This window comes from Sphaerodactylus townsendi, linkage group LG05 (assembly GCF_021028975.2).
Source record: "Sphaerodactylus townsendi isolate TG3544 linkage group LG05, MPM_Stown_v2.3, whole genome shotgun sequence".
Taxonomy (NCBI): Eukaryota; Metazoa; Chordata; class Lepidosauria; order Squamata; family Sphaerodactylidae; genus Sphaerodactylus; species Sphaerodactylus townsendi.
Genome location: NC_059429.1, coordinates 7,396,354 through 7,409,434, shown reverse-complemented (window position 1 = coordinate 7,409,434; position 13,081 = coordinate 7,396,354). Strand labels below are relative to the sequence as shown.

The following is a 13,081-nucleotide window of genomic DNA, read 5'->3' as shown; positions in this document are numbered from 1 at the left end:
CACCTCGTGGCAATAGCGTTGTAGATTATGTCCTAGTTTCCCAGCCCTGCCTAGACATGATTCAGTCCTTAACCATCTTACCCCAATGTATTGTCAAAGGCTTTCACGGCCGGACTCAACTGGTTCTGGTGGGTTTTCCAGGCTGTGTGGCCGTGGTCTGGTGGATCTTGTTCCTAAAGTTTCGCCTGCACCTGTGGCTGGCATCTTCAGAGGTGTATCACAGAGGGAAGTCTGATACACCTCTGAAGATGCCAGGCGAAACGTTAGGAACAAGATCCACCAGACCACGGCCACACAGCTCGGAACATCCACCAGAACCAATCTTACCCCAAGTTTGGAGTGACAACATACCCCTTGTGGTTCAGTTGACTTTATTTCCATCAAGAGCTGTGACTCCATCCTGCACCCACTTCATCCTGCACAAAATCAGGGGGACTGAGCAAAATCAGGGCGACTATGCAGACCCCCTTCTGCATAGTCCTTTACTGATGCAATGGAGGTCTTCTCTGATATCGTCTACATCAGCCATTCTCAACCAGGGTTCCGTGGTACCCTGGGGTGCCGTGAGCATGTCCCAGGGGTAACGCGGCAACACTACTGCCCCTCCCCCCTCATTTTTGTGGTGTCTCCCACCGGTGCTAACAAGGACATGGAGCTGGCCCATGGGGCAGGGCCTGCCACAAGGTCAGCAGCCGCCACCACCCCCAGTGCTTCCCTTCACCCTGGGAGGGGAAGGTGGGGTTTGTGGCAAGCAGGGGCAATGAGAGGGGAAGGTGGGGGGTGGCGGCAGGGGTACCGTGAGATATGAAGAGTGAGGTCAAGGGTACCCTGACCTCGAAAAGGTTGGGAAACACTGGTCTACATACCCAAACGACCGCATTGCCACATTTGAGAATCCGACCCAATCATTGGCTAGGACCCTTGCAACCCCAATCAAAGCTTCGGCTTCCTCTAAGGCTGTGGTGGTGAACCTTTGGCACTCCAGATGTTATGGACTACAATTCCCGTCAGCCCCTGCCAGCATGGCCAGTTGGCTGGGGCTGATGGGAATTGTAGTCCATAACATCTGGAGTGCCAAAGGTTCGCCACCACGGCTCTAAGGCAACATCAGGACTCAATGTCACTGTGGAAATCAAGGCACCTAAAAAACTTGTGAGAAAGCTCTTTTCTGGGTGCTGCTAACTTACCCAAAGAATATTTTACACTCAAAGAGTCGCCTATCTTCTGGTGAACATCTCTGTAGGCAAATTAGTATAAAGTGGAGCGCTCTCATTCAAGCAGCCCAATCGAATGACTCCACAAGCTTTTGCCGCCTAGTCGCTAATGGAATGCATACATCTGTTCCTCCTATCTCCAACATTGATTCTGAAACTTGGCATAAGTACTTTCTGCGACCTGTTTGGTAATGTGGCAGACACCACCAATAGGGATGTTTTTCCTTTTACCGGGGACGTTCCCTGCTGGCCTCCAGTCACCGAAGTTGAAATGAGGTTATTAATTAATGACCTTAAATCCAGAAAGGCACCTGGCTCTGATGGCATCCCAGCCGAAATCTACAAATCGTTTGTTGACCAGTGGTCTCCTCTGCTAGCCGCCCTAACCACTATGGTGAATAACTCTGGTCAAGTCCCTTCCTCCTGGACAGATGCCACCATTATCCCCTTGTTCAAAAAAGGTGATCACAATCTGCCAGTTAACTATAAACCAATCAGCCTTCTGGCGATTACAGCCTAGAAACCAAACAACCCCCCCACCCACCCCAAATATGCTTTACTTGTTTCCCAGGTCTTTGCATTTTCCTTTGGTTCTACTACTTTTTGAAAATGCTTCCAAATCTTTATATTTTTAACTACTGTTTGCAGTAGGATATTATCGTCCAGTCTCCATCTCGTTTTATCTTTCCTTGTCAAATGCGATGTTATTTCTGTTGACTTCTTTCTCCATCCTTTATTTTTTTTAATAGTCTTTATTGGTTTTCTTAAATCATTTTATACACAGCGAAAAACAATAGAAGGGAAGGAAGCAACCAAATAACAAACAACAACTTAACAAAAAACCAGTCATCAAAATTAACAACAAGAATTAACCCTTTTTAACCTATCATATTGATACACTAAATCTTGCTATCTACCCCACAAGTTACAGTCACCCTTGTTTTGTAATTATCCTATATTACGTTTCAATATCTTTCTACTTCGTACTTTTACTCTATGTTTTTATAATTTAGTTGTTATTGGGTTAGTATAAATTATAATGATAAAGCCTTAACTCTAGCCCTATTTCTCCCCCCAACTATTCCTTCCTTCCCTATCTCCTTTCCCTTCTTCTAATCTCAATCCTATCACTAACTAAGTATAACTGAATTCTCTAACATATCTTCTTTCCTCTATCTGCCATTCTGTGGACTTCCCCCACATCTAGCCCACCCAACTACTATTGTAGGCTCACAAGTCTTTCCTCTATCTGCTATTCTGTGGACTTCCCCCACATCTAGCCCACTCCCAACTACTATTGTAGGCTCACAAGTCTTTCCTCTATCTGCTATTCTGTGGACTTCCCCCACATCTAGCCCACTCCCAACTACTATTGTAGGCTCACAAGTCTGATTTTCAAACAAGGTTCAGTATTTGCCTTCTATTTTAAAGAATCTTCATTTGTCATTTCTTCTTTATTATCATTCTTTAGTTTATTTCAAGAACATCGTCTTCTAATATTGTCTTCTTGTTCCCTTTTTCCAGATGTAGCCTCGCCCTGTTTGTTGGAACCACGGTAAGTCTTTGATTTTGCTGGAAAGTTTGTCTATTTGAAGGTAATCTGTCAGTTGCTTTCACATCCTGCATGTGAGCTTCCAAAGGCACCTGGTGGGCCACTGCGAGTAGCAGAGAGCTGGACTAGATGGACTGTGGTCTGATCCAGCTGGCTTGTTCTTATGTTCTTAGTTGTGTCGACCAGTCTTCTATTGATGGTTTCTGTGTGTCGTTCCACCTCCTTGCAATCTGTATCCCAGCTGCCGTTGAACAATATAGAAAGAATTCAGTATTAATGTTTACTACTCTTTTTATCCCCAGGCCTAATAAATATAACTCCGGAGTAGCTATAAAACTTATTTTCAGAATTTCCTGTATCTTTTTATGTATTTCTTTACAATAGTGTCTTATTCTAATACACTCCCATCACATATGTAACAAAGTCCCCATTTCCTTCTTACATCTCCTTCTTACATTTTGGAGATTGTTCCTTATATATTTTCGCATGCATTTTCGGTGTTAGATACCATCTATGCAAAATTTTGAGGTAGTTTTCTCTCCATTCTAAACTGGCAGAGAATTTTACTATGTAATTTCATGGAGTCTTCCCAATCTTGAATTTGTATTAGACATAATGGCAAGGAGATTGTAAGCCCCTTTGAGTCTCCTGCAGGAGAGAAAGTGGGGGTATAAATCCAAACTCTTCTTCTAATAGTTCTATTACATCTATTACCATTCTAATATTATTAGTAATCTGTCTATTTTTAATAAAACCTGTCTGGTTTTTATTTATATAATGGTGAATAATTCCTTGTAATCTATTTGCTAGAATCATTATAAATAATTTATAATCTGTGTTAAGGAGTGAGATTGGTCTAAAATTGGTATCGCCTCATCCGTTGTTTTAGGGATAAGTGTTATAATAGCGTGGTTCCAGGATCCTGGAGTCTTAGCTTCCTTCAGTATATTATTTAAGACAACCGTTAGTTTTGGTATCAATATTTGCCTCAAACTTTTATAATATTTTTATGTGAACCCATCAGGGCCTGGTGATTTATTTAGCTTAGCCTCATTTATTACTTTTTGTACCTCTTCTTCAGTGATGGGTCTATTTAAACTTTCTAAATGTGCATCTTCAATTTTCCAGTCAATATTTTCTTTTATATATTGTTCCAAGTCCTAATTGGCTGGAATCTGGTTACTGTAGTGCAGAAACTTGAATAATATCCCAGTAGTTTCTCTTGTATTAATTGGGGGGATGCTATTATCTCCTTTCCTTCTATCACCTTTGTCACTGTTCTTTTACCTTTCCTCTCTCTAATTTGCATTGAGACCCATTTCCCTAAATTTTTCACGTTGTAGAATTTTCCCTGTTTGCATCTGTTTCGTTTATTTAGTACTTCTCTCTGCCAATCCTCATGTATCAATTCTTTTAAGAATGTTTATCTTCTTTGCTGTTGTTTTTTCCTTAGGTGATTCTTGCTGTATTTGCTCCAGTAAGGTAATTTCCTTTATCATTCGTTTTTGTTTTTCTCTTTTCTTTTTTCCTAATTTAATTTCTTCCTGTCTAATAATTCCCCTCATGTAGGCTTTGTGTGTGTCCCATGTAATGTTTAGATCTTGAACTGAGTTCTCATTAAGTTGGAGGTATTCTTCCAGTCTTGTTGTACATTCTTTAACAACATCTGGGATGTCCAGTAGCCAGTCTTTTAATTTCCAAAAGTTTAACTGTGGTCCAAAAATGACCATCCACAACATTGAGTTATGATCAGAAATCATCCTTGGTTGAATGGTAATATCTTTAGTTCTTGGTATAAATTGTTTTGTGGCTAGTATCATAGCTATTCTGGAGGCTATTTTGTGTCTGTTTGAGAAAAATGTATAAGCATAAGCATTTTATTGTCATTGTGCACGCACAACGAAATTTACAGCAGTATTCCTCGATGCACACAATTTCAGACTCATACCCCATCCTCACTTTCCCCTTCCCTACACAGCCCCAAACACATCAACATGAAGCTGCAGAGTTTAGCATAGCCACAGCTCTAGAGTAGAAGCTGTCTCTAAGCCTCTTTGTCCTAGTTTTGATAGACACTGTATCGTCTGCCGGATGGTAACAGTTCAAAAAGAGAGTGTGCTGGATGAGACGGGTCTCTCAGAATATTTTGGGCTTTTTTTAGGCTTCGGGAATTATAGAGTTCTTCCAAGGAGGGGAGAGGGCAACCGATAATCCTCTGAGCAGTAGTGATCACCCTTTGGAGCGCCTTCCTATCTGCCACTGGAGAACCATACACAGATGCAGTAGATTAAGATGCAGTAGGTTATAGTCTCTGCTGTTTCCCCATTTCTCTCTCCAAAGATCTTTTAATTGTAAGTTATCCTTCAAATCAAAAAAGGATTGGGGTAATTTGGCTTTCTTCTCCTCTTTAACTATACTATTGGTTTTTTTCACAGTTGTCTTATCTATTTTCGGGTCTATAACCCCGTTGAAATCGCCTAGACATATAATATTTTCATACTGGAGGGATAGTAACTGATCCCCCAAATCTTTGTAAAACTCCGCTTTACCATTATTAGGAGCGTAGACTCCCACTATCAATGTTTTGAGTCCCAAGATGTGTATTTCTACCCCAATATATCTTGCTTGCTTATCTTTAATCACTAATGTGGGGTTCAAGCTGGGTTTAACGAATATTGCTACTCCTCTTTTTTGGGATTTATATGTTTGGAATAAATCGCCTAAATTTTTTTTCTGAATGTATTTCTCATCTCCTTTTTTCAGGTGCGTTTCCTGCAGACATATAATGTCAGAATGTTGTGTCTGTAAGAAATGAAATACCTTCTTGCGCTTTTGGGGTGAATTCAATCCATTTACATTACAAGTTTGCATTTTCAATTGCATCGGCCTTTCTCTCACTATTTGATTGGGTTTGTGAAAGTATATCTTACCCATCTCGGTATACGTTTGCAATCTTACCTATATGTTTGCAATCTTACCATACTTACCTTTCCTTTTACCTACTTACCGCCATGTTCAAAATGTTTTCACCTAGTTATTTACTTATTCATTTGCACTATTTATAAAGAAGAAAAGAACACAACCATTATGATGAACATTTCATTTTGTAACATAAATACTTTGTTTAGGATTCATTTAATTTTTTTGTGATTTTTTTGTGACAGCATTAATTAATTTATAATTGTCTGTCTTATAAATTGCCTTGTTACCCGGGTATTAAAGTTTCACTTATAAAGAACTCTTGTGTATTTTTTTGTATTCATTACAATAAACTCAATAGCAGCTCTTTATTTGCAGTTTCCCCACTCATACCCGAGATCAAGTGAGTAGCAGGTGAAAAGGAAAAAGAAAAACAAAAGGAAAAAAAAATCAAAACGTTCTAAAATCACATAATAAACAAAGTATGGCACATTTTAAAAGGTAGAGAATAAGGTAATCTATTACCCGTTTATTTTCTCTTCTTTTCTCTCCTCTTAATCTCATCAGGTCTTTTCTGTTCCTCTCCGGGAATTCCATCGTTTTTTCATTGGAGTCAGTTGTATGTCTCTTGCCTTTATATGTGAAGGATAAACCCTCTATCATCTCCCATCTAAATAAAATCTGTTTTTTTTCTCAAGATGTCAATTAGAGGGGTGTACACTTTCCTTTTCTTCCTGATTGCCGCTGGCAGTTCTTTCAAAAAGGTAACCTCTTTGGACTCCAATAGTAATTTTGCCTTCACCTGTTCTCTTAGTATTGCCTCCCTGGTTTCTTTCTTTATAAACGAGATTATGATGTCCCTGGGTGTTTTATTTTCCCTTGCATATTTTGAGTTGGTTCTACACATGCCATCCTATCTCCATGTCCAATACATCTTCTTCATACTGGATATATTGTGCTAGATCCAATATTATTCTCTTGGCCAGGTCTTCGCCTTTTTCTTATTTCGGTCCTCTCAACCGTATTCGTTTCTCTTTGCTCTTCAGCTCCAATATAATTAATTTTTCTTCTAATACTTGTATTTTTTTTCTTTACTTTCCATCTTCTCTTCTGTATCATTCATTTGGTGTTTTATTTCTTTTAACTTCCTGTCGTGTTTCCAGGATAGCTTCTTCTAAGCGTTTGACATGAGATAATTCTTTTTTGACCTCTTCAAAACTGTTTTTCATATCCTGTTGGAGGGCTGCTATGGTTTCAAGTATCAGATCTGATTTCATGGGCTGATCAGAGCCTCTTCTAACTGCCGTGTAATCTTCTGGCACTGTCACTGATTTCTCTCTACTTATCTTATTTTTGCTAGCGTTGGGCATGTTTATTCTTCTTGATTCCAGTGTTACAATATGGAAATTAATTATCCACCCTTTTGTTTTAATTCTTATATTAGGTATAATTTCAAATACCTTTGCCTTCCAGTTTAATTTTCCATAACCTCTAATTTAGATATTCTTTCCCAAACTTTCAAATCTACCTGGTTTAAGTCCTTTTATTACTGTTAAGTTCTTTGCGATAGCGCCATTCCAGAGCGTCTTCAGTTGTTACTCTATCCCTTGTTTCCTCCTCTTCCGGTAAAATTGCTGTATTGTGTTTTGGGGCGGTTTAGCCACTTCTCCGAACTCGCTTCCTTTTCTTAAAGTGCCACCTGCCAATATCTCCTCGATTCTCTTGCTCTGCCCAGAGTAAAGAGGGGTCAAAAAAATTCCTTTGCTTATTCTCCTTACAGGGCATAAAACTTCCCTGAGGCTCATTCCGCACATGCAGAATAATGCACTTTCAAACTGCTTTCAGTGCTTTTTGAAGCTGTGCGGAATGGCAAAATCCACTTGCAAACAGTTGTGAAAGTGGTTTGAAAATGCATTATTTTGCGTGTGCGGAAGGGGCCTGAGTGTCTGTCCGCCAACGGGTACGGCCGTCTTCCCTCCTTCGCTAACCTCTGCCGCATTCCTTTCCCTTTTATTTATTTATTTATTAAATTTATAGGCCGCCTCATCCCCGAAGGGCTCGAGGCAGCTCACAACACGACTGTTTCCGGGAGACCAGTAAATCAATACAACATAAAATCTAAACCCATTAAAACTCAAGCAGCAATTAATAGCAATAAATATAGATTAATCAACAAAGGTTGTGTAAAAACACACACAGGCGCCTGATCTAAAGGTCAAAAGAGAGGGGAGGGGAAGGCAGGGCCCAAGATGGAATTAGGGCCCTACCAAGATGGAAAAAGGCAGCTTAGGCTCATTCCACACATGCAGAATAATGCACTTTCAAACTGCTCTCAGTGCTCGTTGAAGCTGTGCGGAATAGCAAAACCCACTTGCAAACAGTTGTGAAAGTGGTTTGAAAACGCATTATTTTGCACGTGCGGAAGGGGTCTAAGTTTCAGTTTCAGTGGGGGGCAGTAGAACCGCGGCCAGCCCCTCCAAAATCCCTAAGATTATTAGCTCCCGTGGTGGTGGAATAAGGTCTATAGAAAATTCTGTCTGCCTCCTTGGTTTTTTTCTTCGTTGGTTTTGGCTCTTTATGGTTATTTAATATCTTGTTCCTATTTCTGAAGTTTAATAAGCTTGACTTTGCCTCGGCGTGGGGGAGGCTCAGTTCCCCTCTTTTTACCCATTCCCGTTCTTAGCCTGGTTGGAACATTCTATGCTCGTTAGTACGCATTTCTGGTTCACTCACCGGGCACCTTCTAGGTCAGCAAAGTGGGGGTTCAGTCTTCCCTTGTTAGGTTTGAACCCCTCGTCTCCCAAGGCAAATGCAGTTCAATGTAGCAAAATGTAAAGTGATGCACATAGGGACAAAAAATCTAAACTTCACATACACACTACAAGGGTCAGTGCTATCAGTCACAGACCAGGAGAGGGATTTGGGCGTCTTAGTTGATAGTTCCATGGGAATGTCAACTCAATGCATGGCAGCTGTGAAAAAGGCAAACTCTATGCTGGGGATAATTAGGAAAGGAGTTGATAATAAAACTACAAGGATTGTCATGCCCTTATATAAAGCAGTGAAGATGCGGTAGCGCGCGCCGGAGTACTGTGTTCAGTTCTGGTCGCCGCATCTCAAAAAGGATATTGAAGAGATAGAAAAAGTGCAGAGAAAGGCAACAAGGATGATTGAGGGACTGGAGCACCTTCCTTATGAGGAGAGGCTACAGCATTTGGGACTCTTTAGTTTGGAGAGGAGACGTCTGAGGGGGGATATGGTTGAAGTCTATAAAATTATGCATGGAATAGAAAATGTTGACAGAAATTGTTCTCTCTTTCTCACAATCCTAGAACCAGGGGGCATCCATTGAAAATGCTGGGGGGAAGAATTAGGACTAATAAAAGGAAACACTTCTTCACACAACGTGTGATTGGTGTTTGGAACATGCTGCCACAGGAGGTGGTGATGGCCACTAACCTGGATAGCTTTAAAAGGGGCTTGGGCAGATTTATGGAGGAGAAGTCGATTTATGGCTACCAATCTTTGATCTGAGATTGCAAATGCCTTAACAGACCAGGTGCTCGGGAACAACAGCCGCAGAAGGCCAGTGCTTTCACCTCCTGCATGTGAGCTCCCAATGGCACCTGGTGGGCCACTGCGAGTAGCAGAGAGCTGGACTAGATGGACTCTGGTCTGATCCAGCTGGCTTCTTATGTTCTTAAGGCTGGGTCGTTGCGGGCATCGGGTAATATCACGGAGCTCCCAAAGTTGCCGCCGCCGCCTAGCCTCGTCAAACCAGAAGTTGACTTCTTTCTCCATTCTTTATTGACATTTAAAGAACCCACAACAAACAAGATCAAAATTAACACTAAACGGTAGACTAGTTTCTAGATTTAACAACTTCTGCAAGGAATTCAGCAACCGTAGCTGTAATCTCTGGCATAAGCTTGTTGGACAAAAATGGGATAATACTATTCTTTTTCACGAGATCTTGGGAGCAAAGTAAGGGAAGGAAAGAATGTTGGCGTGATGCTGCCTGCAGTCGATGCTGCAGAATATGATGAGTTGTGTCCAGAGAGCTTGGGGAACATATCCAGATTCTCTCCTGCAGTGGGATTTCCTGGCACCTTCCAGTCAGTACCCTTGGAGCAGCAGTGGCGTAGGAGGTTAAGAGATCGTGTATCTAATCTGGAAGAACCAGGTTTGATTCCCAGCTCTGCCGCCTGAGCTGTGGAGGCTTATCTGGGGAATTCAGATTAGCCTGTGCACTCCCACACACGCCAGCTGGGTGACCTTGGGCTAGTCACAGCTTCTCGGAGCTCTCTCAGCCCCACCCACCTCACAGGGTGTTTGTTGTGAGGGGGGAAGGGCAAGGAGATTGTCAGCCCCTTTGAGTCTCCTGCAGGAGAGAAAGGGGGGATAGAAATCTAAACTCTTCTTCTTCTTCTTCTTGTTACCGCTGCCCCGGTAACATAAAGTGATTTCTAGGAGTGATTTCAGCTCGTGCTTGCAGTAAGGCAAAAGGAGGAAAGAGAGGCATGAGAGACCAGAAGTTTCCTTCAAAAGGAGCAGGAGGAGGAGGAGGGTTCTTTATTGGCAGAAGTGATTTTTTTTTTTGGCACGAAGCTCAGCAAAAAGGACCCTCACATGGCTGTAGTATCAGCCTTTATACATTTCCCGGTAGCAAAGAGATAGGGTGTACAGGGCAGTCCACCCCATAGTGCAAAAAAACCAGGAGAGAGCGGTCTCCTTCCATCTAATGAGAGAAAATATCCTAGGAACAGTGATGGCGAACCTATGGCACGGGTGCCAGAGGTAGCACTCAGAGCCCTCTCTGTGAGCCGCGTTCGCAAACAGAGTGCCCCTCCCCACATCTAGGCTGGCCTGGAGCCTCCGGGCCACCGATTATTAGCATTAAACCTAAAGACCTAGTTTTTTGGGGAAGTAGTGCTGGAAACCTGGTAAGCACTGTTAAACTAAAAGCGTGATCGCTTTACCTGGAGTAAGAAAAAGCTCAGTTGCTGGCAATGGGGGCTTGCTTCTGGAAATAGTAAACCACTCCTAGGAGTCGTGATTCACCCATTGGAAGAAGAGTTGGATGTGGTTTGCTTCAAAACGAGAGGCAGGCTACCATTAAGCTTACTCCTGGAGTAGCATGCCTCCCGAAGCCAACAGGGTTTTTTCTAAATGAAAACCTCAGTAGTCAAGGTTAAATTTACGCGTGGCACTTTATGATTTGATAAAATAAGTGGGTTTTGGAGTTGCAATTTGGGCACTTTCGGTCTCCGAAAAGGTTAAGCCATGGCTGTCCTAGAACCACGAAAGAGGAGAAAACAATCCCTTTGCACACATGCTGATGAGATCAAATCCAAGAAGAAAAGGTTGCACCTTCTTGCCTGAGAGTGGTTCCTTGGGACTTATTGAAGCAGAGACAAGTTTAAAATGATCAATGAATTCTTGGATCCTGAAGAAAGTCAAAATGAATTGAACAGTCCAATGGGCTTCTGGATCACTAGAAATTAAAACTTCAAACAGTCCAATAGCAAAACAGGGTGACATCTTCAACATTCAGTCCACCTTACAAGGTCCACATCCTTTGTTAGTCAAGAAAGCCACTTTTGTTGGTGAAGATGGGATTACCTGGGTATTGGTCCAAACTGAATTCCAGGACTAACTTCCTTGGGCTTTAATATCAGCTGTTACAAGCTGCTGCTTTTTCCACCAGATACAGAGATCTAAAATAAAATTTATAAACTTAAACATTAAGAGAGGAAATCTTAAAGAACCTCCAATACAGTACAAGCTCATATACATATAAGCAAGAGTATCCTACATTAACAGTAACAAAACCTTAAATCAGCTGGAGAACCTAAAGTTTAATCCTAAACATTTTGCAAATAATAAATCCAACACTGAGGGGCTTACATTACATCTTAGAAGGGACAAAGGCAAGAAGGAAACCATGTGAAACATCAGCACATTCATATATACTTGTTCTTTCCAGGCCTTATGGAGACTTTTGAACAACACTGGTCTCTTTGGTCTGATCCTTAGCCAGTGTAGTTCAGCGACAGGCTCAGGAAAATATTTTCCTGGCGGTAACACCTTTGAGGGAAGAAGATTAAACTGAGCCAACAGAAAAGCTCTACCATGTGACGGATTATTTAAATTATTTAGGGGTGTGCAACATCTGTGGCCCTCCAGATGTTAATGGACTATTATTCCTATCAGCCCCTGCTCTAAATCATGGAAGTAATGAGCCATTCTTCCATTCGAAGTTGATCTGTTTTTATTGGGTTATGAAGAGTGACCAAAAGCTTTCAGAGCAGAAGCTCTCTTTTCCCATTTTTGTCCAGTTATGGCTATCAGCTGCCTTTTTAGGACGTTTTCATTCTGCCAGCCGCCTATATACGTTGGCTAAAAATATAAAGGCCTGGTAGCCCCGCGCAAACTGCAACAGGCGAAGGTCAGCCTCGAACTCGCGCGAAATATCCCTCCTGAGGGAGGAGGGCCGGAGTTAGGGTTAGGGCAGAGCCGGCGCCTTCAGTGGGTCCTAGTGCGCATGCCCGGCTTCCCCAGCCTCGCGCGTGCGCTCTCGGGCCCGTCGCCCACCCGACCCGGAAGAGGCGCCCGTGACATCACGGGAGGAGGGCCCCGCTTGTGGCTGCGGGAGGAGGGAGAGGCCGGGCGGGGCTGCGCTGCCCGCCCCGCGCCCCCGTCTCAGGTAGGGGATTTGCACGCCGGCGGGGGGGTGATCAGCGCCCCCCTTTTGCCTGCCTGGGGGGCGAGGAGGAGCGTGGAGAGGGAATTGGAAGCTTCCCCAGGGGGAGGAGCCTGGGGGGGCTCCATTGAGAGACCCCCAGCGTGTCTGTGGGCGGGGGGGGGTCAGTGTCTCTGTATGGGGGGAGCTGGCATTGGGGTTGCAGAAGGCAGAGGGAGGACTGAATGGGAGGGGGCTGTTGGAGTGTTTTTTGGGCTGGGCAGCTTTGAGGGGGGGGATTGAGGGGCAGCCGGAGTAATATTTGGAGGGGGGGGCTGCATTGTAGGGAAGGAGTGTGGGGGTCGCTTGCTGGCCAAGGGGGCGGGGCGGATGTGCTATCAAGGGAGTCCCGCCTGGGCATTAGAGAAGAAGAAGAAGAGTTTGGATTTATATCCCCCCTTTCTCTCCTGCAGGACTCGTCAATCCTTGCCCTTCCCCTGCAACAAACACCCTGTGAGGTGGGTGGGGGCTGAGAGGAAACTCCCAGAAGTAAGTGACTGGCCCCAAGGTCACTTTGGCTGGCGTGTGTGTGCAGGGGAGTGCCCAGGCTAGCCTGAATTCCCCAGATCCAGCCTCCTGGCTCAGAGTGACAGCAGAGCTGGAATCGAGAGGCTACGGTTCACTCCAGATTGAATGCAGGCTCTTGGCTTCCCT

At 43.3% G+C, this 13,081-nt stretch overlaps 2 protein-coding genes across 3 annotated transcripts in view; both read left to right on the top strand.

Moving 5' to 3' along the window:
- Positions 1–6,004, top strand: part of HAUS8 (HAUS augmin like complex subunit 8) — a 28,509-nt gene extending 22,505 nt beyond the window's left edge. Inside the window, 3 exon segments of the mRNA XM_048496362.1 lie at positions 2,739–2,769; positions 4,220–4,248; positions 5,530–6,004. Of these exon segments, the coding sequence (XP_048352319.1) occupies positions 2,739–2,744 (6 nt within the window). The 3' untranslated portion in view covers positions 2,745–2,769; positions 4,220–4,248; positions 5,530–6,004.
- A 6,282-nt stretch (positions 6,005–12,286) lies between these two features.
- MYO9B (myosin IXB) overlaps positions 12,287–13,081 on the top strand; it is a 126,396-nt gene continuing 125,601 nt past the window's right edge. Inside the window, exon 1 of one of the 2 annotated variants that reach the window (XM_048497514.1) lies at positions 12,287–12,391. The gene's annotated coding sequence lies outside the window, so the exon portion shown is untranslated. The remainder of the gene's footprint in view (positions 12,392–13,081) is intronic. The other variant, XM_048497515.1, reaches the window with a different exon arrangement.